The following is a 27232-nucleotide window of genomic DNA, read 5'->3' on the forward strand; positions in this document are numbered from 1 at the left end:
TGGGAGACTCAACCTATGAGGCCCGCCACTTGTGATCTCAAGTAGTATTCCAAAGCCTCCGCCACGAACAAGAAGAGGAAGGGAGCGAGTGGGCAGCCCTGGCGGATTGAGCAAGAGAGAGGAAAGGCCTCGCCCGTGTATCCTCCAATAAGCATCTGGCTAGAGCTCCCCGCATAAAGCGCCGAAACTCCTCTGACCCATCTGTCTGAGAAACCCAATCTCCGCATAGTGCCCTCCAGGAAGGACCACTCCACCCTGTCGTAGGCCTTTTCAAAATCCAAGAGAAGGACGGTTGTTGTCCAACTAATCTAAAGTGACTATAGATGATGTGGTACCAAGAAATATTCCTATTTGTATGACAAGATGATGTGGCAGGTTTCTTTCTTGACGTGTCAATGCTTGATGGTGTGCAATATAGTGTGCCTAGCACCTAAGTTCCCTGCTACTGTAGATGCCCACATGTCATTCAGGTAGGTGCAGCAGAGTTGGATGACAAGCCAGGCCCATCTAAAATGGTTTAGAACTATATACAATGGGTCCAATGCTACAATCTGGACAGATGCCAAAGGTTTTTTGCCCATAGACTCCAACAAACTCTGGACCAAAATCTAGACCAATGAGACGAATACTTTCGTACTTCCTAAATAATGTGAGAAGACATGGACAGGGTGATGTGGACTTCAACAACCTTTATGTTGACTAGTATCATGATGTAGCAAAATTATATGTGATTGAAGAGAAGCAATTGTTGAAGACACTAGCGTGTCTAATTTTGTGTCTACCAATTTTGAGAAGAGAATGTCAAACCTCTCCATTGAATTTGCTAGCTGATGAGGATGTGGTTGGAGATCCCACTGATGACATTATTGATAAGATTAGGGACCTGGTTTAGGATCCTAGTAATGATGACATTTTATCTCGCACACCCCAAGGGCGATTCTTTAGACTCCACTGCCCCTACTATAGCCACCTAGTCTACCCTACCTTCAGCTTGGGCTCGTCAGAAACTTTCTCACAAGATATCCTTTCTCTAGTGGTTTTTGCCTCTCTTTATTTTGCGCCCATAATGGGGACACGTCTACTACCAGATCAGTTAGCAGTTTCCACCAGACCCTCCCTCTTCAAAGAGGGTTGTCCCATCAAGAATGACGAGGAGCTTCTTGACTATGAGCTTGCAGATAGATGCTGCAGCTATAATTCTAGAGGCCTCTTTCAGGAATTTATGATGCTTCAAGGCAGCTTTGGAGGATTTCTACTGTGCCGTAGGAGCACTCATCAACTAGCACAAATCCATTGTATTTTGGATCAGTGATGTAGATACACCAAGATGGAGGATTGAATCTTGGATTGAGATAACTAGAGAGAGGTACCACTGCCAAATGTTTGGGATGCCAGCTAGGCATGTATGTGACCCCATCTAGAAATTTGCTCCAGTTATACAAACCATGAAGAGAAAGTTGCTTTATTGGAACATGCAATGGTTAATGATCGTGTAATGCGCAGCAAGACCTTCTTTAAACCTTTGTGCAAGACGCATGCATATGCACCATGAGAGAGAGAGAGAGAGAGAGGGTTAGAGAGGGAATGTAGACGATGGGTCCCTGTACCCACTGAGGATCTCCCTCCCAAAATGGGGAAGAATTTACTTTATACTTGGAGAACTGCAAAAGATACAAACGACTCTCCTTCACAAAGCTCGGGATGCAAATCTGAGGATGACCCTTCGATACAGAAAGCTAACCCACAAATGCCCCAATCTCAACCAAGACCAACGCTGCCCACACGGAAGATGTGGACCACTGTGCAAGGCTATTAAAGAGGCTTGTCTGTCACCGGGCATGCAGCGGAGCTGCGTGAGTAAGGGAAGACGGAAATCTGAGCTATGGAGCTTGAGAGATCTATATGAAAGCTGGGAGAGATGGAGCTAAAGAGAGCTGTGAAAGAACTGTAAAAAGAGCTGAAAACTGGAAAAGAAAGCTGCTGAGACAGGAACCCCAAACCTCAACTCCAAGCTGGGCTATGGTGCTGCATTGACACCTTCCTGGATCACCATTAGGGACTGCTGAACTGATGGCTGTCTTGCAGGGGATGTTTGGAAGGGCTGAGGGCTGCACCGGGCTGGAGACTTGAAGGCTAGATTGCTGGGGAGCTGGATGGGAAACGAGGCCAGCAAGCCCCCCGTTAAATGGGGGGCTGTGGGGCTGGTAGTGCTGAGCCAACCAGCCTGAAACAGGCCTACAAGCCCCTTCTGAGCTCCTAACCTAGGCTGAGACCTAGACCTATCTAGAACCCTAAGACGGAAACACTAACCTACTATTCTCCAGTGGCTACTAGTGAACAAGGACTTGATTTCTGACTTGACCTAAGGCTGAGAGACTGAACTATGTAGCTCATGGCTGACTGTCCTTGGATAGGCATACGACAACAATATCCTATCATAGGAACTATCTGCACTTTGTCGATGAAGCTAGTTGTCACCTTGCACATAAGTGCAGGGGTGCATGTGACACCTAGACTTAGCCTCAATAGCCCTCATGGTGAACAAGGTTTACTAGCATCTACAGCTTACATCGCTCTCAATTGGTGCTTCTTATCATTAGTCAGCTCAGGAGATTCATATAAAATTAGCATGAGGGCCAGGGTGGCTTGGAGTACCATCATCTTACTTAGACATGAGCGAGGCCTTAAAATTATTTATCCTAACATCCAATGCAAAGCCTTGCTAGATAACTTGGTCATCAAAGAGATCCTGCTTGGCAATGAGCCTTGGAAGGACTTGTTCACTCAAGTTGCACTTCCCACAAAGAGGTATTGGCTCCTGAGCACCAAATGGACTTTCACAGATGCCACGTTAGACTCTGATCTTCTCCGCTCGTGACAGCGTTTATCACAGCCTGATGTCAGATCTGATCAAAATTTCCCTCTCAGGAGTTCCGCAGGATGAGAGGGACAAAAAGCCCATTATGTGGAATGAGTACTTTGTAGATGACTGAGGACGTCCACTGGGATTTTCAAGATACATGCGATGAACTAGATGGGAGATGGGATTGGCCTTGATAGTGGGCGCCTCGAGAGTCTTCAAAGAGCTGCCTTTGCCAGAGCAGCACATCATCACCCAAGACTTACGAGCTACTCGCAGATGCACCTTACAAATTGACTATCCCTCTTGACTAGGTCAGCCGGCCAATACAGCCCCTATAAAAGGGGCCCCCTTTGGGGGGCATTAGTCAGTGCCCTTCCAGGGCACACAAACAGTGCAGATCTGCACCCAGGTAGAAGTGCACATATTCGTGCACAGGAAGCCAGCAGAGGAGCTCGTCCTTCATTGCTACTGAAGAAACACAGCAGTGTCCTGCAGAAGGTACAGCATTTCGGTGCCTTACCTCAGCGCCAGCATGCTGTAGGTGTTGTACATGTATTGGCAGCATGTATTGGCAGGTTTGTAATTGGTTTCTACATAAATACATATTCATTTTGGCTCTCTAGATCTGAAGTGTTTTATCTATAATTTCATGAACAGTTGCTTATGCAACTTTGTGTGATCTCTTCCACTGTGGGAAGTTAGCTGTAAAGAGCAAGCTCTCTTGTTTTGACATGCTATCCAAATCTTGCATGGTGTGGATGCATCCGATCATAGCCAGCGATGAGCTCTAATTGTCTGCAATTATGTGCCTGGCCTTCCAGGAGTCACAGCTTGATCATGTATCCCAAGACCTCTGAGTGTCAAAGCAGAAGTGCCTCTCCCTAACGTTTTGCTCATTTCCAGAATTGGCTGCCTCTATCTGCTGTCCTTTTACATAGCCTTACTTGATATTCCCAAGTGCGCTTCGTTTAAAATACCCCTGCCAGCGTTGTGAATTTTTTTCTTAACAAGAAGGGCCTTCTTTTGTTGGAAGACGGAAATGGATTCATTAGTTGTTATCGTTAGTGCCATGATGAGTTACACCAAAATGTCACCTAAAGGCCCCCTATTATGTGAACGGCAACCTTCCGATTCCTTTGTTGTCAGTCCTATCTGTTAAAGATTCTTTTTTTTTTTAATAACGAAGGTAAGAAATGAAAGATGCAAGAGAGAGAGAGAGAGAGGATGCGGGGGGATATCAACGTACATAAATCACTTAAGGATCAATCAGGAATGCATATGCAAATCAACCTTCTGATTACTAGCGTATTAAAACGAATTCGTACGACGTCTTATCCATAGAAAGAGCGGAGGGGAGGGAGGGGCACTTGTTGCAAATGGTCAGTCACTTCTGTCAGCTGTTTTTGGGCGCTTTTGTGCTTTACATTACATAGACACAACAGGCGCTCATCACAGAAGGATTACTCGATCTTGAGGAGTGACGTCGGCGGATGCATCGCTTGTAAGAGAAAACACGAGCAGGAGCTGCAGGATTGCGCACTTAGCTCCTTTCGCTCCCATATTATAGATGCGATTAGCACTCTGAAATTCGGAGATCCTTAAAAGGGCCTAATTTACTTCTGTACACCGATTGCGTTGGATTGCTGATTTTTCAATCGACCTCGACACTGTTGGCATGCTCCTCAAAATGGCCTGCAGATCCTCTTGGTGGGCTATTGAGCTAGTTCTTGAGCCTCTTCCATCGATCTTTTCGGGTACCAGTACGAAGGTCAAGGTCTTTTTGCAATCATTTGTGAATATTCAATAGAATCCTCTGCAAAAGATAGATTCTTTGATCCACGTCCCAGGATTCCTACTCACGTGCAAAATAATATGTTTCGCGAAATTAAAATCTAATGTGGGAGCTTTTAAGTGTAAGGGCCCGGCGGTTCCGGACTTAGTCTCCGGTTTGCGAGCACCTTACGTCGGACCCGTTTCCGAGTCCCAGCCTCCCTTAACGTCTCTGCTGATACCAAATCCCCTTTATGCGCAGCTTATCCCGACACGACCCCTGCCCAGGCCGTCCACTGTTTTTCCCCACTTGACACCACGCCCCACTGGGCAAGCCCTTATGCTTCACACACCTTGGTCTGCAGGTTCACTCGGGTCTCCAAGACCCACAGGAACGTCCTCTGCGCAACGTCCTGTTCAGCCCACTTCCTTTCACAGTTAACAGCCGTTACGTGGGTCGGCACGTTAGACCCCTTCGGGCAATCCCAATGTCCCGGTTCGGTACCCAACGGTTCACGGTTTGTACAATGGTATGGAGAATGCAAATGGCCCTCACCGTTCCCCACTCGCTTTCACGTGCCCTCAACCCGTCCCACGTTTTGCTTTCTTGTGCGTGCGCTTCAACGTGCACCACGAGGACACAACCCACAAGATGGCATGATGACGTTATTGGCAGAGCGGTACTAGATGGAGTGCCAAACGGTCGCAAGAACGCACTTGATTGCAATAGAAATATTTACAAGCAAGAGGGAGCATAAACGGCCGCTGACGTTTTCCTCACCCAAATCAACATAGCATGAGAGAGCACTATCCTCCATATAGTAGTGGCTGGCCGCTAGGCACCGTGGGGGCTACTTCGCCCAAAAAACGTCCGAACACTCACGACAGGTCAACCCTAAAGTTGACTTTCTTATACTCTCCCCGGTTCAAAAGAATTGATGTCCTCATCAATTAAAGGGGAAGAGTTGCCGGCTATACGCAAAAGCCTAACCTCACCAAGGTGACTTAAGTGAGTGGCCACACACACACACAAAAGCCTAACCTCAATCCGAGAACGTCTCAAATGAGTGGCCACACACGCACTAGTATGGCCTTTTACATGGGCATCAAAATTTGCCTTCTCCTCATAATGGGGGGCAAAGAATGAAAAGAATGATATAATTTTACAACGTATTTTACAAAGAAAACGGTGCCTCAAGTTTTGGCGTTTTTGAGAGGTCATCGCATCTAAGTATAGCTTTCCAAAATGAAAAATTAGCCGTTTGCGAAAATTCCCCGGCCAAAATTTCCAACCCGCCAAAATGGTAACGTCGGGATGCGACATTGGACCGGGCCAATGTTTCCAACCCGCAAGCAACATGATATTTGAAGGAGGCCCCCTTGGCCGGATTTGCCTTGGAAGCCCACGTGCGAGATGAACAAGCCAAGTATCACCTAGCCAAAATTTCCACCCCGCTTCCAACATGATTTCATGAAATGACGCTATGTCGGGCGAATCTTTCCACCCCGCACACAGCATCAACTTGCCACTTGCCACCTGTCCAAGTGAACGAACTTGCTCACCCGGCCAGAACTTCCAACTTGCCTAAAGCAAAACATGCCCGAACGGCTTGATCTTTCTTTTGGTACCTGTCATCTCCATTGGCTTAGGCAATAAGCCCAAGTAACAAGGAGGAAAAGAATGCGAGCCAATACTTAGACTCGTTTTTGACTCTTCCAGTCGGATCATGACGTTAACGCACTGCTTCCATTCCTTCCATGCGTCTTGCCACGCAGACTTTGAATATTGGTGCATCACCCAAGAGATGATCTTATGTTTTGGGAGAACTGGACTTGTGCGCTTCGCCGTTTTCTTCACCCTTCGCACCACTTTTCTTCCCGACCCTCTTCTTCTCATCCTCACCCGTTCTGCACAGGCCGTCCACCGTTTTTCCCCACTTGACACCACGCCCCACTGGGCAAGCCCTTAGGCTTCACACACCTTGGTCTCTGCAGGTTCACTCGGGTCTCCAAGACCCACAGGAACGTCCTCCGCGCAACGTCCTGTTCAGCCCACTTCCTTTCACAGTTAACGGCCGTTACGTGGGTCGGCACGTTAGACCCCTTCGGGCAATCCCAATGTCCCGGTTCGGTACCCAACGGTTCACGGTTTGTACAATGGTATGGAGAATGCAAATGGCCCTCACCGTTCCCCACTCGCTTTCACGTGCCCTCAACCCGTCCCACGTTTTGCTTTCCTGTGCGTGCGCTTCAACGTGCACCACGAGGACACAACCCACAAGATGGCATGATGACGTTACTGGCAGAGCGGTACTAGATGGAGTGCCAAACGGTCGCAAGAACGCACTTGATTGCAACAGAAAATATTTACAAGCAAGAGGGAGCATAAACGGCCGCTGACGTTTTCCTCACCCAAATCAACATAGCATGAGAGAGCACTATCCTCCATATAGTAGTGGCTGGCCGCTAGGCACCGTGGGGGCTACTTCGCCCAAAAAACGTCCGAACACTCACGGCAGGTCAACCCTAAAGTCAACTTTAGGGTTGACCTGCCGTGAGTGTTCGGACGTTTTTTGGGCGAAGTAGCCCCCACGGTGCCTAGCGGCCAGCCACTACTATATGGAGGATAGTGCTCTCTCATGCTATGTTGATTTGGGTGAGGAAAACGTCAGCGGCCGTTTATGCTCCCTCTTGCTTGTAAATATAGGAGGATAGTGCTCTCTCATGCTATGTTGATTTGGGTGAGGAAAACGTCAGCGGCCGTTTATGCTCCCTCTTGCTTGTAAATATTTACAAGCAAGAGGGAGCATAAACGGCCGCTGACGTTTTCCTCACCCAAATCAACATAGCATGAGAGAGCACTATCCTCCATATAGTAGTGGCTGGCCGCTAGGCACCGTGGGGGCTACTTCGCCCAAAAAACGTCCGAACACTCACGACAGGTCAACCCTAAAGTTGACTTTCTTATATTAAGCTTAACTCTACCGCCAAGGGCATATTTGCTCAAGCCCCAGGGCCAGCTCAGCACAATGCCCAAAAAAAAAAAAAAAAAAATCTCTTCTCTCTCACCGTTAAGGTCCCCCACACCTTAAGGACCTAGAAGTTCATACAATTGAAATACATGTCAACAAGAGAGCATGGGTGTTAAGCCTCAAAACTTGCATGCTCATGATGTCATAGAGATGCCACCTCCCTCAACGGCTTTAATTTTGAATCCCCATGGCAGGAATCTGCTCCATAATAGTTCTTTACTTCGGATGTGGGATTTTCAATTTCCAAATACCATGACCTACATATGCACAGACGCACGCCCAAATAAGAGGTTCATGTACATAGATTTGGAGGTTCAGAGAGTTCAACTAGTTCAGCTAGAGTGAGTTCTTGATGTTCTTACACATGTTGTGAGTCCTATAGACACAGTTTTTGCTCTCACGGAGATGAGGTGTCTACATGTAATCTTTCTACAGGTCATTAACTACCCACTAATAGAATTTCTTTCTTGATGTTCTTACACACATTGTGAGTGCTAGACACACAGCTTATGCTCTCACGCAGACAAGATGTCTACTTGTAAATCTTTCCATGGGTGGTGAAGTGCTGAGTCGGTTCAAATTAATTTCGAGACTCGAGGCCTGCAACCGCTTGCCATATTCTGAGGATTTTCCTCCCCTGACTCTTTTTCCCATACGTGGCTGCCCACTAATAGAATGGACTTCATCACCTTGTGACTTTCTTTCCCTTTGGTTCGTAGGCAATTGCATCGAGTCATTGATAGTAATTCAAATTTGGCACATGTGAACTCCTTGTAGCACGAGGGTAACATAAACTAAAGAATAGTTCGATGGAGGTTATTTTCCCCATGTGTGCACATACGTATCATCCTACGAGCAATTAGTCAAAGATGTGAGCTTACACGTGCATGAGAGCACAAGGTGGGATACATGTCTCTTCTTATAAATGATATTACAAGTACTTTCACTCAACAGATTGACAAAATATGAAGAGGGGAGAGGAGGAGAGTGGAGATGAGGAGAGAGAGCACACCACAAATGACTAACTGTACACTAGATTTATTTTGAAAATGTAGAATATATACAACCCCATTTAGGGTTAGGGTTAGGGCATCTAACCCTTTCCTTTATAACACTCTATTGGATTAGTGTTATGCACATATGATCACATGATGGTGCTATGTACATATGATCACATGATGTTGAGCGTGATCTCTCAACACCTTCCCTCAACATCAACATCATGAAGTAGGCCTTCCCTCAAGATGATGACTCTGGGGAATCGAAGAAGGATTGAACATTACATTCCATCACACCCCTTTAATGGGAACGTCCGTCCTCTGCGTCAACCAAGAGCTTGTCGGTGTTTCTCGAAAAGCTCTTTACCAAGTGGTTTGGTAAAGATGTCTGCAACATTCTCTTTGCTATCACAATGCTGCAGTGTGATGTCACTAAGTAACACTCTTTCTCTGATAAAGTGCTCTCTGACATCAATGTGCTTTGTCCTAGAGTGATATACTTGATTCTTGGCCAATGCTTGAGCCGATTGATTATCATAGTATAGTGTTGTTGGCTTTGACTCATCAAAGTAATCTGTTTCTAACAATAGTCTTCTGAGCCATATAGCCTCACATGCACCTATAGTGAGTGCTATATATTCTACTTCAGTTGAAGACAAAGAAACAATTGGTTGTTTGTTTGACAACCATGATATAGCACCTTGACCAAGGAAAAATGCATATCCATGTGTCGATCTCCTAGTCTCATGATCTCCGGCATAGTCACTATGGCAGTATCCATGCAACCGTGGATGACTTCCTCTATATTCTATTTAAAACTATCTTCTACCTCTGATGTATCTCAAGACTCTTTTGGCTACATTCCAGTGAGACTGTTTTGGATTTGCCATAAATTGTGCTAGTGAGCTTATTGCGTAACAAATATATGGCCGTGTGATAGTTCGATATATAAGAGATCTGATGAGCTACCTGCAGTACCTATCATTGACTGTAGGCTTTTCTGAATGTTTAGTAAGTTTCAAACTCTATTCCATGGGAGTGGCAGCAATCTTGCAATCTGTCATATGAAACTTCTTCAGAAGATTGTCAACATATTTGAGCTGACTCATAAAGGTGATGTCTGAATCTCTCCAGAACTCAATACCAAGACAATAGTGCATAAGTCCAAGATCTTTCATGTCGAACTCTACAGATAAGTCTTGTTTTAGCTTTTTTATGAAGCTATCCTTACTTCCGGTCACAATTAGATCATCTACATACAAAAGTGCAATAGTAATGTCTTCCCCTTAAACTTTGTAGTAGATAGTATGATTTGCATCAGACTTCATGTATTCGAGATCAACAAAAGACTTGTCGATTCTGCTGTACCAACTTTTGGGTGCTTGCTTTAAGCCGTAGAGACTTTTCTTGAGATGGCAAACCTTATTCTCCTTTTCTGGCTCAACATAACGTGCTGGTTGTTGCATGTAGACTTCCTCGTCTAGGTAACCATTGAGAAATGCATTCTTGACATTGAGCTAATACACATTCCATTTGCTGAGTGTCGCTCGTGATATCAAGGACCGTATGGAATCCATCTTTGCTACTAGAACATAAGTCTCATCATTATCTTGACCATATTGCTGTGCAAATCCTTTTGCAACTACTCTGTCTTTGTATCTTTGAATACTTCCATCTGAATTGTACTTCACTTTGTATACCCATTTGTTTGCTGTGGCCTTCTTTCCTGGTGGAAGGTCGCATAATTCCCAAGTATTATTCTTATACAAAGCTTCCATTGTTGAGAGTTCTTGCTCAACATCACTAACCTAATATAAAGGAAAGGGTTAGATATCCTAACCCTAACCCTAAATGGATTTGTATATATTCTACATTTTCAACTAAATCTAGTGTACAATTAGTCATTTGTGGTGTGCTCTCTAGATGTGCCCTCTCTCCTTATCTCCACTCTTCTCCTCTCCCCTCTCCATATTTTGTCATGGTATTAGAGCTTCCGCTGAGGCATTGCAATCCTTGAGAGCATGAGAGAGATTGTGAGATCGAGAGTTCCTCTTGAGTGTTCTTCGTGTAAGTTCACTTCTAGTGAGAGAGACATTTCCGTTCATTTCATTTGAGACGAATTTTCATCCATTTGATTGTGTGAGAGAGAGATTCCTTGTGGCATTCCATTTGTCAAGAGTTCTTCATTCATCTTCTTTGAGAGATTTGAAAGAGAGAGAGAGAGAGAGAGAGATTTCTTGTGAGAGTTCATTCTTCTTTTGGGATTCCTTAATGCATGGAAAAAGAGAGAGATTATGTTCCTTCCATCTCTCTACTCAAAGTCTCCATTGAGAGAGCTAGCAAGCTCTTCTTGAGCTCTAGAGCTTCAAAACTCCAACTCCACAAGCGGCATGACACCTCACTGATTGCATGCGGCTGCAACTTCGACGGACCTTGCAACTCCAAAGCTCCGTCCACCCGTGTGTAATATCATAGTGCTAATATGATAGTGCTCAAATGTGTTTTTTGTGAGTGGGCGGCGGAGTTGTGAAACAAGCCGTCCACAACTCCAGCTACGATGCGCCTCTCCTGGCTCACAACAGCCATCCTTCAACACAGTAGAGCCTGAGCTCCTCAACTTCTGCATAATGCCATAACGCTCTAAACAAGCCTCCATGGATCTACATGCCAACGACTAGCGAGATGACTAGCCAACCCATGCTCCAGCGCCACAGATCTGGACGACAGATCTGGACGCTACAGAGCTCTAAGGCTCTCTACCATAGCATAGATGCATCTTCTAAGGGCAATGTTCACCAACGCGGCTCCTTCGAGAATCTGCTCCAAGCTACACCCCTTCAATGAACTGAAGCAACGAGCAGCTATGCGCCTTCACCGACTAGCCACAAAGTCTACCACACACGCGACTGTAGCTTCTCCGGCACCTTGCCACCGCTTCCTGCATCCACGGGATTGCACCAGTTTGAACACACCGATGGCTCCATCTCCAGCAACCATTCTTTGCCTCCAACGCGGACTACGGCTCCTACACCAAGGTCTTCTAAGCCACCCATCCAGCCGACTCCATCACCAATAGCAGCAATAGGCGCTAGGATTTCCAGTGCCATCCCAGTGGGACTTCAACCGGGACACTCCATCTGCTGCTCAAGTGACCTTTTTGCTTGCACTGCGCCAAAGCAACCCTGCATAACGACAGCCCTACATAGTGCCAGACTCCACGACCTACTTTCGTGAGCTCCTAACACCTCTAAGGACAGACCATTGATGATGCCTCCATAGCATATTTCGTCAGCAGATCAACAGTATCTTAAAAAGATTCTGGTCGCTCTCCTCCCAACACATGGCGACCTATCCTCAGGGTTAGCCTTAGGTCACACAACTAACATGTGGTAGCCGACTGCCACATCAACATTATCCATCCACATCAGCATTTGCACCTCGCGTGCCATGTCATCTAGCCATGTGGTAGATAAGCGTTGACCCCAATTGAGAGGTACAATCAAGTTAATCCTGGGTCAACCAAGGATAAGGCTGGTTAAATCTAACCCGGGTTCAGTGGAGGAGACCTTGGGTTGAAGGGTTATTGAAGTTTACCATGGGTCAGTCAACCATGGTCAAGCTACCATGACTCAACCAGATTGCCACATCAGCATCCTAGTAAGCTACCACATCATCAGTGCCACGTGGCACACTGACCTTCTTCAAGCACACACAGTGCTCCACAAGCACTTCATGTGAACACAGGTGCCACCTCAGCATAGGGCTCCACAGGCATAGTCCCTGCTAGGCACAGTCACTGCATGTGACCCCCTGACTGCCACATCATCATTCAACACATTTGCACTCCTTTTGCCTCTCCACCTAGATCAAGTCGTATCTCTTGATCCAAGAAGAATTTGAGGGCGCTCCAAAAAGGAAAAACGATCAATTTTTTGTGCTCTACGCGCTCGTCACATCATGTGCATATTTCAATGCAAGTATCACTCACTTTTGATCTCCATCGACAAATCCACGTCCTACATGCACATTAGCCTCTACATCGACGCATCCGACCCAACACTTAAAAAGAACCAAAGAAAAGAAATTATTTGCTGTTCTTTCATCGATCGATGGTTGGTATAGATCTATATCACAGTAGACTAGATCGCCATAGAGGGGATGCTTTGAATCTCCCCAAGTTGCCAATCTAAGCCATGCCTGAAATTCTCAACTAGTACCTACTGGAAGTTATTGCCTACGCTCACATACGGCTTCACATCATCACATTACATGAAACCTGACATTCATCAATTCAGTGAGCAGACTTCAGAGTGTTTAGAGGCATTGCCGATTGTTCAGTGGTGGGCAGATAGCACATGATTTGATTTCACACACACATGCCATCATTTTAAAGCCTATTTAGCTATTTCACGGCATTGTGCACATCATTTCAGCCTTGTAAAGCCTCTTGGCTATTCCCGGCATCATTTGCCCCAAGCCTTGTAATACAGATCGAATTTTATCTATTACAGTTCTATCTTCACCGAGAGTTCAGATTTCACTTGCCACAGTCAGTGTTTTGCAGTTGATTCAGACAGTGATTTTCACGACGCTTTGAGTACATTTCTTACACCATGTCTACGACTAGCAACCTCAATCTGGAGGCATCTGCTAAGCTAGACAACTCCAATTATGGCACATGGAAATATTGAATGGAGACCATTCTTGTACTTTAGGACAAATGGGAGTATGTCGATGGATCTACACCTAGACCATTGGATGATCTAGCCAGTAATAGCTCTACTCCACCTGTTGTCATAGCACCAGCAGCAGGATCTACAGCTACACAATCAATTTCCGCACCTGTAGCAAATCCTGCCATTGCCCGAGCTTAGGCAGAATGGGATAAGAAAGATAAGTATGCATATCATCCAATCAAGCAGAATGTGCAAGATGTCATGCTAGGACAGTTCAACACCGTCAAGACATCAAAAGAAGCATGGGATATGTTCGTAGCTCTCTATGAGTCCAAGAACACTTCCAGGATTCTCAAACTGAGAAACCAGATCAACTAGAGTTTCCGCAATAGCAACGAAACCACAATCAACTTGCAGTAGCAGGAGAGACCATGAACCCCACAGAAATGGTTCAAGTCATCCTGAATGGACTAGGATAGGGATACGAGAATCTAGTCCAGAGTATTGCCATCCAACAGTAAATTTTGACATTGGAAGAACTCCAGTCAACCCTACTTGGTGAAGAACTCAGGACACAAGCCATTCAAGCATGCAAAGGTCATTCTAATGATTAGGCATTCACAGCCGTAGACAAAAGTAGAGGCAGAGTCAAAGGCAGAGGTAGATCGTTTCAACAAAGTGGTAATCATCAGCAACAACAAAGACATCATTAGGAAAGTTAGCATCAGCATCAGCATCATCATCAGCAACATCATAATCAACAAAGAGGAAATCATTCCAATCGAGGAAGATTCCAAGGATGAGGGAATGCATCCACCAACATGTCAAACATTCAGTGCAACTACTGTCATAAGTTTGGACACTATGAAAGAGATTGTCATAAGAAGAAGTACGACCAAGACGGTTAGTAGAGCAACAATCAAGGCAATTTCCGCGACAGAGGAAATCATCGTGGTGGACATTCTAGTCAAAGCCATTTTGCAAATGAACATGGGAATATGTTCCTTGCAAACGAGGAAATGCAGCAAAATGATACAGTGTACCTAGACACCTAGACACTGATTTCAATCCAAAAGAGGATTTCAACATCAAGTCGACCAAGCAGAATAGGATCCTTGGTATATAAAAGGTGGTGCATCATCTCACATGAAAAATCATCAAGAATGGTTCACAGAGATGAAACCATTAGAAGGTCAAAAGAATGTCATATACATAGTAGATAATACACCGAATCTAGTTCAAGGGACAGGTGTTATCCTTATGAACAATTTCACTGGTATGAAAGGATTGGTCAAGTACTCTATGTTTCGAAGCTCAGCAAGAACCTCTTGTCGCGGTAGGTCAAATGGTGGAACACAACTATCGAGTCATCTTCGACGGAAATGAATGCATTGTTAGAGACAAATCCAAAAGATGTCAGCTAGTAGCAAAAGGTGTCAAGGAAGGACGCTTGTACAGAATGCTAGCTACAGTACTAGATAAGCATGCCATGTCCACTCAACCACAATAGATGCCACTATGTGCAAAATGGCACAAGAGATATATTCATGTCAATTTCAAGTACTTGTTAGATCTTAGGAATCAGAATATGGCAATTGGGATTCCAAAGCTATAGTTTCTTGGAAAAGTTTGCAAAGCATGCTACTTCGATAAACAAAAGCGAGCCAATTTTGGCAGAAGTACCTCACGTGCATGAGGTATTCTTGATTTGATTCATATAGATGTATGGGGTTATGCCCAGACCCGCAACATCAATGGTTCACTTTACTACTTGACTTTCATCGACGACTACCGCAGATATTGTTGGGTCTATTTTCTGAAAGAGAAATTTGAAGTTTTTTCTAGATTTCAAGAATTCAAAGCCATGGTAGAAAACCAGACAGGTAGAAAGATCAAAGTCATGAGATCAGATAGAGGAGGTGAATACATGTCTTCAACATTCATGAACATTTGCAGAAGTCACGGCATTTGAAGACAGTTCACATTTGCAGATACTCCTCATCAGAATGCAAGAGCTGAAAGGAAGAATAGGACTTTAGCAGACAGTGCTAGAGCAATGCTTAGTGAGAAACATCTTTCAAATCAGTATTGGGCAGAAGCAATAGCCATTGCAAACTATTTGCTTAATCGGCTTCCTATTAAACCGATACAGGGTATGACTCCTTATGGAGCATTCACTGGACATAAGCCACACATTGGGTATCTCTACAAATTTGGTTGCATAGCATATGCCCACATACATGATAATCATCGTCGCAGGAAATTGAATGCGAAGTCATGCAAATGCATCATGGTTGGCTCTACAGTGAAGAAAGCAAAGCATACAAGTTGTATGATCCCATCAACCGAAAGGTCATTATCTCCAAAGATGTAATCTTTGATTAGGAATCAGAATGGAAAACCTCAAATACATAGGAGATAGAAGCATTGACTTCACAGTCATCTACACAATAGGTTGATGAAGAAGGGCAGGAATTGCCAAAAATACCCCAAGCAGAGCCACAGCAGCTCAGACGGGCTACTAGGGAAAGCAAACCTCTAGCCAGATTGACATATGCTCAAAAAGGCAAAGCAATTCAGGTTGAAACCACCAACTATGCTCTTATGACTACCATCATGCTACAGAAGAGCAGTGTACTTCGAAGATGCAGTGCATTTCTCAATGGTTATCTAGACGAGGAAGTCTACATGCAACAACCAGCAAGTTATGTTGAACCAAAGGAGATTAAGGTTTGCCATCTCAAGAAAAGTCTCTACGGCTTAAAGCAAGCACCCAGAAGTTGGTACAATAGAATCGACAAGTATTTTGTTGATCTAGGATACATGAAATCAAATGCAAATCATACTCTCTACTACAAAGTTCAAGGGGAAGACATCACTATTGCACTTTTGTACGTAGATGATCTAATTGTGACCGAAAGCAAGGATAGCTTCATAAGAAATATAAAACAAGACTTATTTGTGCAGAGTTTGACATGAAAGATCTTGAACTTATGCACTATTGTCTTGGAATTGAGTTCTGGAGAGATTCAAATAGCACATTCATGAGTCAGCTCAAGTATACTGACAGTCTCTTGAAGAAATTTCATATGGCAGATTGTAAGATGGCAGCCACTCCCATGGAGCAGAGTTTGAAACTTACTAAGGATTCAAAAAAGCCTACAGTCAATGACAAGTACTACAAGCAGCTCAGTGGATCTCTTATAGATCTGACTATCACACGACCAGATATTTGTTATGAAGTAAGTTCACTTGCATAGTTTATGGAAAATCCAAAACAATCTCACTGGAATGCAGCCAAAAGAGTCTTGACATACATCAGAGGTATAAGACACTTTGGGATAGAATATAGAGGAAGTCATCCACAGTCGCATAAATACTATGATAGTGACTATGCCGGAGATCATGAGACCAGGACATCGACACATGGATATGCATTTTTCCTTGGTCAAGGTGCTATATCATGGTTGTCAACCAATTGTTTCTTTGTCTTCGACTGAAGAAAAATATAGAGCACTCACTACAGATGCATGTGAGGCTATATGGCTCAGAAGACTATTGTTAGAAACAGGTTACTTTGATGAATCAAAGCCAACAACAATATACAGTGATAGCCAATCGGCTCAAGCATTGGATAAGAATCCAGTCTATCACTCCAGGACAAAGCACATTGATGTCAGAGAGCAGAGAAAGAGTGTTACATCACACTACAGCATTATGATAGCAAAGAGAATGTTACAGACATTTTTACCGAACCACTCGGTAAAGAGCTTTTTGAGAAACACCGACTAGCTCTTGGTTTGACATAGAGGAAGGACATTCCCATTAAAGGGGTGTGATTGAATGTAATGTTCAGTCCTTCTTCGATTCCCCAGAATCATGATCTTGAGAGAAGGCCTACTTCATGATCAACATCATGTGATCATGTGTGCATAGCCCCATCATGTGATCATATGTGCACAGCACTAACCCAATAGAGTGATATAACGGAAAGGGTTAGATACCCTAACCCTAACCCTAAATGGGTTTGTATATATTCTACATTTTCAACTTAATCTAATGTATAGTTAGTCATTTGTGGTGTGCTCTCTAGCTATGCCCTCTCTCCTCATCTCCACTCTTCTCCTCTCCCTCTTCATATTTTGTCATCCATTTCTTCATTAATAGCAGTTTGCCATTCTGGCTTGTCTATTGCATCTTCGAAGTACACTGGCTCTTCTGTAGCCATGATGGTAGTCATAAGAGCATAGTTGGTGGTTTCAACTTGAATTGCTTTGCCTTTCTCAGCATATGTCAATCTAGCTGAAGGTATGCTTTCCCTAGTAGACCATCTGAGTTGCTGTGGCTTTGCTTGGGGTGTTTCTGAAAATTCTAGCTCTTCTTGTGTTGGGGCGAATCCTTGGCTAGGAGGAATCAGACAATGGTTGTGTATTTTTCTCATGTTGACACGCTTTCTAGCCATCGAATATTCACATAATTCTCCCTAGAGGAATCACCATTCACAAAATGGCTCTAGCTACTCTTGGGTGACGCTACAAGGAGCATGCTAATGAAGTTTGAGCAACAATGATCTAGTAGATGACGAGAAAAGGCAAAAAAACTAGTCGAAAATGGCGAGTCTCTCTCAGGTGACCTGACATAACATTGCATGATTGTTTCCTAGGGGATCCTCTCTACTAAAAGACCTTTCATTTCACTAGAAAATCCCTTTCAATGCTTTCTTCTATAGCTTGAATTGCATCCTCCAATCTTTGCTCATTTCTGAGTTCACAATTTGACAGTTTTGTGAATTGGAGGGTTGACTAAGTCAACTAGGATTTGGGGCTTCTTAGTTTGATTGCAAGAATATTTAGTACTGATTATGCTGGAGTGCTACAATTCAGCTATTAGACTTGTGGAGTCTCATTCAACTACAAACATTATACTTGGTGTATTGATAGATTTGTATTCATGGTTTTTGAACATGTCTTATTCTTATGGTTCTTTTTGAATTGTAAAGGGATTAGACACTGCTAGTCTTGGTAAGACCTTCCCTATGGCCTCCAACACCAAGATAGATAAGTTTGAGGGAGAGGGTTTTCATACTTGGCAGATAAACTAAATTTATTCTTATGAAGAAGGGGATCTGGAATGTGGCTAATGGAAAAGAAAAGAAACCAACCACTAGGGAAGGAGAAGTTTTATGGCTCCCTAAGGATGAAAAGGCACTAGCCATAATTGCTCTTAAATTGACATTGATGTGGCTGTGAGACTGCTCATGTTGCATGGAGTCATCTTGAGCTTGTCTTTGGAGCACAGGAGAAGTGTTCCAAGTTTAGCTTGCTCATCAAATTCTTTGATCTGAAATTGGATAGAGGAGAATCCATCTCTTCATATTTAAACTCCATGAAGAGCATACTGACTCAGTTAGCTAGCATCAAGTTTGATCTTGGTGATGACATTGTAATTGCTATCTTACTCAAAAGCCTAACTGAGGAATATGGCACTATTGTCACTACTCTCACCAATATACCAAAGATTAGTTTGGTGGAAATCGAGGCATCCCTCTTGGAAGAGGAAAGGAAAATCAAATAGAGGAATGACTACAAAGAACATGGGGCATATTTGGTCAAAAGCAACTTCAAGGGATCCACCAGCAAGAGCAAGATGAAGTGCAACTTTTGTGGAAAGCTTGGATATTTTGAGAAAGGGTGCTATACAAAGAAGAAATGTTCAGCAAACCTTGTGGAAGAAGCAGAGAAAGAAGAAGAAGAAGAACTAGAGGATGTTAAAGCTCTCACTGCTTTCACCATCCAAGTCAATATTGACAAGGGTGATGACCCATATGTTTTCTAAGTTGTTTGTGTGTGTGCTCAATAAGGGTTCTCTGCCCTGGGATGTCCCCCTTAAATGATTGTTAGTCCTTTGTTTGAGGTTTTACCTTGTTGGACCCATGGGGATTTCCATACATAGTCATTGTCCAATCTTCCAGATGTAAACCAAGAGCCATAACCAAAGTGAGTCATAGGTTGGGGTCATGAGTGTTGTTACTAGGTGTGAACAAACCATGAAGCTTCCCATGTACTACTACTCGGGTGAGGTCATCAATTTGTGGGGGGGTATGAAGGACAAATTGATGTAATGGGGTGTACCAAAGGGTACAAGGGTTGTGTGTAGATTAGTGTGACCAGGTTTGGTGGTAGAAGGTTCTATTAGGTGTGATTGAGAGATTCATGGGGTTGATTGAGAAATCAGTGGAGTGATTTGTGGATCTTGAGATGCTCTCCTTTGGGGCACATGCATTGTATCCGTTGCCCTTATAAGGTCCTCTCCTCTTTTGAATAAACATCTCTTTTGTTCCATTTGCTGAATCCTTCATGCTGTTCCATCACAACTGAGCTTGAGAGCTCAATAGCCATAGCCTCGGAGGACTAAAGAAGCTTGATAGTAGCTGAGCCATAACCATTCCTCATGGGGGCTAGTAGGAAATCATTATGGGAAGTTGATGCAAGTAAGAGATTGCATGCACAAAGGAGGTGAGGCTCCCCTGCCATCTGTAGCTCGTTGCTGCAAGTCAGTAAACGGAAATCCAAACAAGAGCACACGTCCAAACCAGGACACGGACAAGCTAGTGAAGAAGTTGCAAAACGAGTTTTTCTCAATAGAGTTATTCATATAAGAGAAAATGAAGAAAGAGCTTTATAATGGGCCTCTTATATATAGAGATCTTTTCTCAGCCCAAAATGCAAACAGTGCCTAGCCATCAATTGCTCGCTCAATTTAGTGGGAGATGTGCATGGAAAGTAGAAGAAAAAGAGAGTTCGGCTCTGAGGTGCACTCTTTGTACTAGGGCACACTCCCAAGATCCATCCTAATACCTCAGGAGGATAAGATCATGCACAAATGGCCAAAGTGATGGCCACAAGGAGTGGGTGCAGCTCCACTTGGACTAGGTGGTCCTTGCAAGTGATACCATAGTAAGAAGTGAGTGTGATTTGTTCAAGTAGGAGTTTGAATGGCATTGTATGAGCCTATGGAGACCCGCGCCTGGCAAAGAGGCTCATGAATTATAGCCGCGGCATGCAATGCTAGGGAAAAGTAGGAACAAAACGAATGGCAACAAAAGATGATCACTTCTCAGAGGGTATGCAACCATAATACTGTAGCTCATTCTCTACAACGTACAGATACATAACCATCTCAGTGAAAAGGCATGTCCATGGGAGCGACGCTCGTAGTCACTGAGTGGAGCTGCATCAGATTTTGCTCATAGTCACTGAGTGAAGTTGAGTGAAAATATGCAACTCTCATGAGATCTCTCTATCACTCTCTCTACACTCAACTCCCAGCCAACTCTCTATGTAGTGAGCATGGATAGCAAGGCAAACCCATGCTTACCTAGGTCTCACTGTGCTTGCAAGTCCTCCTAGGCCCCATCGTGAAGGGGTGCTCAAGGTCTCCAATGGTGCTTCCCTTGATTTCCAAGCTCCCTTGATTTTAGCTCCACTGATTATTCGAGCTCCCTTCATGTAGTTTAAAATTTCTCAAGCTTCTTGAGCTATGTGCATAGTTGGCAGTCCCCAAAACTAGAAGAGAGAGGGAATACGTAACTAGGTAGACACGGTGTTCCTTCCAACTGTCATTTCCATGGTGGCAAATGTCAATAATAATATCAAGGGTCATGAAAGTGTTGATCAAGTGCCAAGGGTCCCCAAGGGAAGTCTAAGTGGGTGTCAATTTATAAACACGTCTCAAGATTGCAAGGATCCTCGAGGGGAAGGATGTGCACACACACACACACACACCTGTATGTATTTATGATGTAGATGCATACTATGCTCCACATGATTCCCAATTCCCTCTTGGCATATGGCTCCTTGTGCCATGTCACCCCAATGCTATATATGTGTGTGTGCATCTCTCTCTCTCTCTCTCTCTCTCTCTCTCTCTCTCTCTCTCTCTCTTTCTCTCTCTCTCTCTCATTCTCATGAGGCAATACAAAAATGTAATACATCTCCACCGACACCGTAATTTGTTTCTAAAGTGCAACTCAAGTGAAATCTATGAATCAAGAGATGATTGCTGATGTGAATAGCAAAGTGAAAAAAGTTGGCCTTTACAAAGAAGTGAAAAAATAAGAATCTAGGGTAAATTATAGAATGATCTTATGCATTGGGGGTTTGAAATATGGATGCCTTCATGATGCTTAAGACAAAGACATAGACGATATAATTGTATGTCTTAAGAAGGAAATACCGCAAGTGGAATGGGATGAGAATGATATAAGCAATATCAGTCAAACTAGCACTCAAACACAAGTCTATTTCAGAGGGAGGGTAGCAAGAGTTAAGATCTTGAGACAAACACATAAGTTGGAGGGCACAAAGATTTGATATTTGAGGATCTCATGCCGACCCAGCTCAAACAAAGAAATAGTGAACTCGCTAAAGTAAAGGAAGCATGCAAAGCAGGCAAATGGACAGTTTATTGAGATGGGCAAGCACTAATTAGGGATTTCAAATCTAAACCCAAAGACCCTCAGTATGAAACTGATGTTATAAAAGGCACCTGATGATAGTTCTAGAATGTAGTTATGCCCTATAATAATTCAGGAGGAGCGGAGCTTAGTGCACTCCCTCGCTCCTCTCTAGCATTTTTGATGTAGTCATTCACTTTTTGAAGGTTGTACTTTGTCTCATAGACCCGTGAGGTCTTTTGCAGATGTTAATAGAACTCTCTCTCTCTCTCTCTATATATATATGTGTGTGTGTGTGTGCGTGCACATGCACGCTTGCATGTGTGTGCATGTGCATGTGCGTTTTTCTTAGCTAACTACAATCCTATCTTCAATACATGACAAATTCCATTGTAATAAAATGCTCAAGTGATCCATAGTGAAAACATATTCTATTACCCTTTAGTAGTCCTTGTAAATGAGAGTCATCCATCTATTAATCCAATACCTTATAGAATTCATCCAATACTATAGAATCCATATTCAAAATTCAAAGATTATTATCAATGAAATAATTATAATTACAATAATAGGATAAAAAGATATATAAAGAAAGAGTTTCCTCCAATTAATTGCATAAAGGGTAATATTCTACAAAAATTCCATCCAAGGAGTAATCGTTGGGGTTGTCATCACCCATACTTCCTCATAGCAAACCTTGCCCAAGAATTCATATTGCAAATCAGATGGAGAAGTATGCCAACTCACCTGGCACCATCCCAACAAGATGAAACTTAGTACATTTCATGCATGTTTTGGAAGCCAAGCTTCAATTCTAGCACACAGTTATTATCCATGTCCCTCTATTTAGATCAACAATATTCAACCCTTGGCATTTAATAGTCCTGAGCAAATGAATGTTTCTGGTAATTTCCAAATTATTATAAGCATTCCCCAAATAAAGGAGATACATGTCGAGATCTACATGGTAAAATTGAACCCCATATAGTCCATTAAGAACTTCCTTTTGGACTACTTCTATATCCATTGATATCACTTTGTATTAGGACCAAAAAAGTGTTTAGCCTCTCCTATATATCTACCTCCCCATAATAAAAGTTGTAGAGTATTTAAAGAGGTAGAGTAAACGCTGTAGAATTGGCAACTCATTGAACAAGTTGTGGAGTAGAATAAAGAAGTTACAAAGGTCTCTGTGTGTCCTTATAACCTTATGAAAGGTCCTCTCGATAATCGATGGCTCTTGAGGTAGAGAAGGCTATGATGGTGGATAACATGTAAGAAAGAAAGATGGTGTCCCACCTCCTCAATAGTTGTTGGAAGCAAAGGAAAGAAACAATGAGATACATAGAGAACTAGCACCTATGAGATACATAGAGAACGAGCACCCAAGAGTGCACTGGGCTTATCCCACACATGGGAAAACCCATAGCACATCCTCAAGAATAGAAGGAGACATTATAAGGAGTTAGAGCATTCTGACCCAGTCCTAGGAATGTAGCATGGAAATTGGCTTAAGGGTTTGCATCGTTGAGCCCTTCCTTACTACATAGTATGGCAGACTTCAGGCAAAGGGATGCAAATACTTAATTATTCCACCGAGTGTTTTGTTCTATGGATAGCACTTCGTATCCATAGGTTTCGACCCCTATTGTTGATTGTTGAGCATGTGTCTTTTCTTGCTGCTCATAGAGGTTAGAAATAAAGGAATCTCGTGTTTCTCAATGCATGAGAGCTCCTTTCAGCTCTTTAGTCTATTCGGGTAGTGTCATTTACCCTTTTTCAAACCTTCTCACTTAAAAGGCTAGCATGACTAGGTGCCAGACAACTGGTGCTATATTCCATTTCCTTCACATGGATGCTCACCTATTTTTTGATGGGATGGAGTTGTTCAGTGGAGCTTCCTCGGAAAACGAAATACAAAGACTCTTATATCTAGTGCCCTTCCTCTTACATAGTGCATTGCATATACTGAACTTTTCTTTTTCGTAGATGACCATAGAGAAAGTTCGCCTACCTACCCATCCATGATGAGTATGGCAAAATTGTTGAGGACCTGTATAGGCTAGAATCTTATGCATTGTTGTATAGCTACTAGCGACCATACAATTGCAACATGAACTTTAGTTGCTCAAATCTCTACTTGTGGTCCTTTGTTAATAGATTGGTTAACAATATGCCACTGTTGGTTAAGTGATGTGATTTGATGGACAATAGCAAGTCTATAGAGCTAGGATTGTGTCTTGGAGCTAGATGGGCCCAAGAGGATGGTAAAAGAATGAGAAGGGAGAGTGGTATAAAGAGATTAGGGTTGGCCCTCCTTTCAAAAGGTGACTTGTATAAAAGGCCAAATGGTTGACTTTGGTCTTCGTTGTTGTTTGCACCAAGTTGAATACAAGCTCCCTCTTCTCTTCTAAGAGAGTGTTTTGGGTGTTCTCTTGTTTCCTTCATAGTGCCCTTGTTGTTGTCACTCTATCCCCCTTCACTCCTTTCTCCCCCTTCCCCTCCTTCTCCCTCCTTCTCCCTCCCTTCTCCCTCTCTAGTCCCCTCTTCCTCTTCCCTCTCTCTCGCATGAAACCACATTGCAACAATCTGGAGGCCGCTTGCGTGACACTTGCGGACGAGTCGTGCTATGCATTGCTCCCACAAGAAGTAGCTCAGAGTGAAAGCTCCATCGGCATACCTTTAGCATCCCCACAACATGTGAGTCACAGCCAAGACCCACTACATTTTTGGTGCCACTGCCAAGGAATGAAGGTATGCTTTTGCATTTGCACTTGTCTTCCTTCGATATCTACCCATTGCACAAGTCTTCAAACCTAACTTGGAGCTTGTTAGTGGAGTTATAGGAGAAGAGAGAGGGAGGAAGTGAGAGTGTGAGAGGACGAAAAAGTAGGGAAACTTTTTTTTTTTTGGTTGGAAAGTCTTTTTGGAGGATGTGAAGCTTGTTTTTCATGCTTTTTAGTGTTTTGAGTTAGTGGGAAGATAGTTTGAAATATTGCTAAGGAGTGTATGATGTCAAAACTCACAAAACACAACCAAGAATGAAGAATCAAGCTGAATTTCGAAGTTGTTTTGTGTGTCAACACTCACCTCTCAAGGAATCTTGCATTTTGGGATTCAAATGTTGTTTTTCTTTCAAGTTTTTTTCATTGATTAGGTAGATTAGGTAGTTTAGCATCCCCCCATCACAAAAAAACATGAAAAGAAACTTCCAAGTCTTCACAACCCACCGACCAGCACCATAACCATATCCCATCGGTCAAACTTGCATTGACCCATCGCGTTAGCACTATCCCGCCGACTTGCTATCCCGTCGGTCATCTCTTTAAGTCTATCCCGCCGACCTGACAAATGTCAATACCTAACCCGCCGCTCTAATTAATTAATGTCAGTCAGCTATCCCACTGGTCAAACTTGCATTAACCTGATGCCATAAGACTATCTCGCCGATCGTTGCCATAGTGCTATCTCGCCGACTGACGCCATAATCGTATCTTGCTGGTCAAACTTATGTTGACCCAATGCCATAACTGTATCCCATCAGTCAAACTTGCATTGACCCATCGCTTTAGCTCTATCCCATTGACTTGCTATCCCGTCAATCGTTGCCATAGCTCTATCCTGTCGGTCGTTGCCATAGCTGTATCCTGTCGGTCGGTCATAGCTCTATCCCCATGGCCATAGGGATAGCTCTGGGAACACAAAAATCAGGGGAAAAGCACATGAAAATTGGGACCCCGAGAATCAAGAAATGATGAAATTTGTGTGCAAATTGCATTGAAATAAACCCCATTTTTGCTGCCCCTTGACCCCGTGTCGAGGTGGGCTCGACCTAGAATTGAGGCCTCAACCGTGCCAATGAACACATGTTCTTGAGATCAGGAAGAGTCCTACAAGATCACCTTGAGCCTAAAGACAGTGCATCAAATACCATCTTGTCAACCTCCATACCTACCTTGGCATCCTTAGGGTCAGTAAGCTCAAAAGTCGGTTCTCACTTATTGCAAGAACCACCACCAGCTGAATTATCCAGCTTGGAAGAGTCCATGAGTCAAGACAGAGACATGGGTGATCCCTCCAATGTTAGAGCCTCTGTGGCTCTGAACTCCATCCCCATTGATCTCCCCTCTCCAACCCCATCTACATCAGCAGCTACGTTAAGGGAAAGCTTCTCCAATATCATGGGAAGGTTTGGATTGACAGACTCGATAGAGTGGCTAAAACCACTTGATGGACCGACTAGGGCAATGTCAGAGGCTCAAATGCCGACCCAACCACTAATGTCAGAATCAATACTCAAGGAACCAAGTCCCACAATACCTAATGGCAATCAACCCCCATCGTACCAATTCTTTGATGATAGGCAATCCTATGGGGAGGGATTTGGACCCACATTCTTGCCAAGGTCCCAAAATCTAGAGCAAAGGGGATAGAGGAGTAACCTTGAAGGTCCACAATCAAGACCCTCCACCTCGGAAGCCCCTATGATGCCTCCTTAGCAGCAAACCATGGGAGATATCCCCTACCCAACAAGTTCCCCTTATAAGCCTATGCCTACAGGGAACATACCACTCCCTAGAGGGCCTCTAGACCAACCTGTTAGGCCCAACTTGACCTAAGTCACAATGACAATGCCTAGTGGGCCTAGATCCTCCCATCCCAACCTCATGTCATAAAATCCGTGGAACCCTTCATCAGGTCCACCAACGTATGGGACATCGCCCACCATTCCACAACCTCCTCCTATATCACAAACGGCCCTTATAGACGAAGCTATGAGAATCCTAGTGCAAGCACTAGGAAGGGGGACTGCTGCTCCACCACCAATGTTTCTAGAAGGGGATACCAATCCCTCAAGGAGCAAGCCTATCACAATCTCTAAGCTAATCACCAAGTTTGTAGGAGAAGGAGACCCAGTCTCCCATTTGAGAGGTTTGAACAAATCTGTGAGACCTTTGGTGATATCGGGGATCTAGACAAGGTCAATGCTTTTAGCTCCTTCATGGTGGGGTTTGCCCCTAGTGGTCCCAAGTGGAGCCCGCTTCACCAGCTTTATGAGGTGAAGTAGAAGGACACTGAGTCCTTAAGAGACTATATCACCAGGATTAAACATCTAAACTCATGATGTGAACCCCATGAGAGGATGAGTGATGTGCAGCTTCTGCCATGCTTCCTCATAGGGCTATGAGATTCTAAGCTGCATGATCATCTGTTTGCTATGAATCTCACATCATTTGAGCTATGCAGCAAGATGGCGATACGCCGAGGGGATAACATGAGGGAGACACACCAATAAGATAAATCCTTAGCTTCCTTTGATATGTCCCAAATAGCACAGGCTTCAACCACTCAGAAGCAACTAGGGATGCAAGCGTGATGCCCAAAGTGCTCAACATGGAAGAGTTGGCCACATAGTTGGAAGGGAAAAAATAAGGTCA

At 43.8% G+C, this 27232-nt stretch overlaps 1 protein-coding gene across 1 annotated transcript in view; it reads right to left on the bottom strand.

Moving 5' to 3' along the window:
- Positions 1–4745, bottom strand: part of PYD2 (pyrimidine 2) — a 112364-nt gene extending 107619 nt beyond the window's left edge. The window contains exon 1 of the mRNA XM_087395715.1: positions 4328–4745. Coding sequence (XP_087251841.1) covers positions 4328–4423 — 96 coding nt within the window. The 5' untranslated portion in view covers positions 4424–4745. The remainder of the gene's footprint in view (positions 1–4327) is intronic.
- Positions 4746–27232: the final 22487 nt, after the last annotated feature.

This window comes from Dipteris shenzhenensis, chromosome 24, assembly GCF_047967505.1.
Source record: "Dipteris shenzhenensis isolate YYH24624 ecotype China chromosome 24, Dip_SZ_1.0, whole genome shotgun sequence".
NCBI classification, from domain to species: Eukaryota; Viridiplantae; Streptophyta; class Polypodiopsida; order Gleicheniales; family Dipteridaceae; genus Dipteris; species Dipteris shenzhenensis.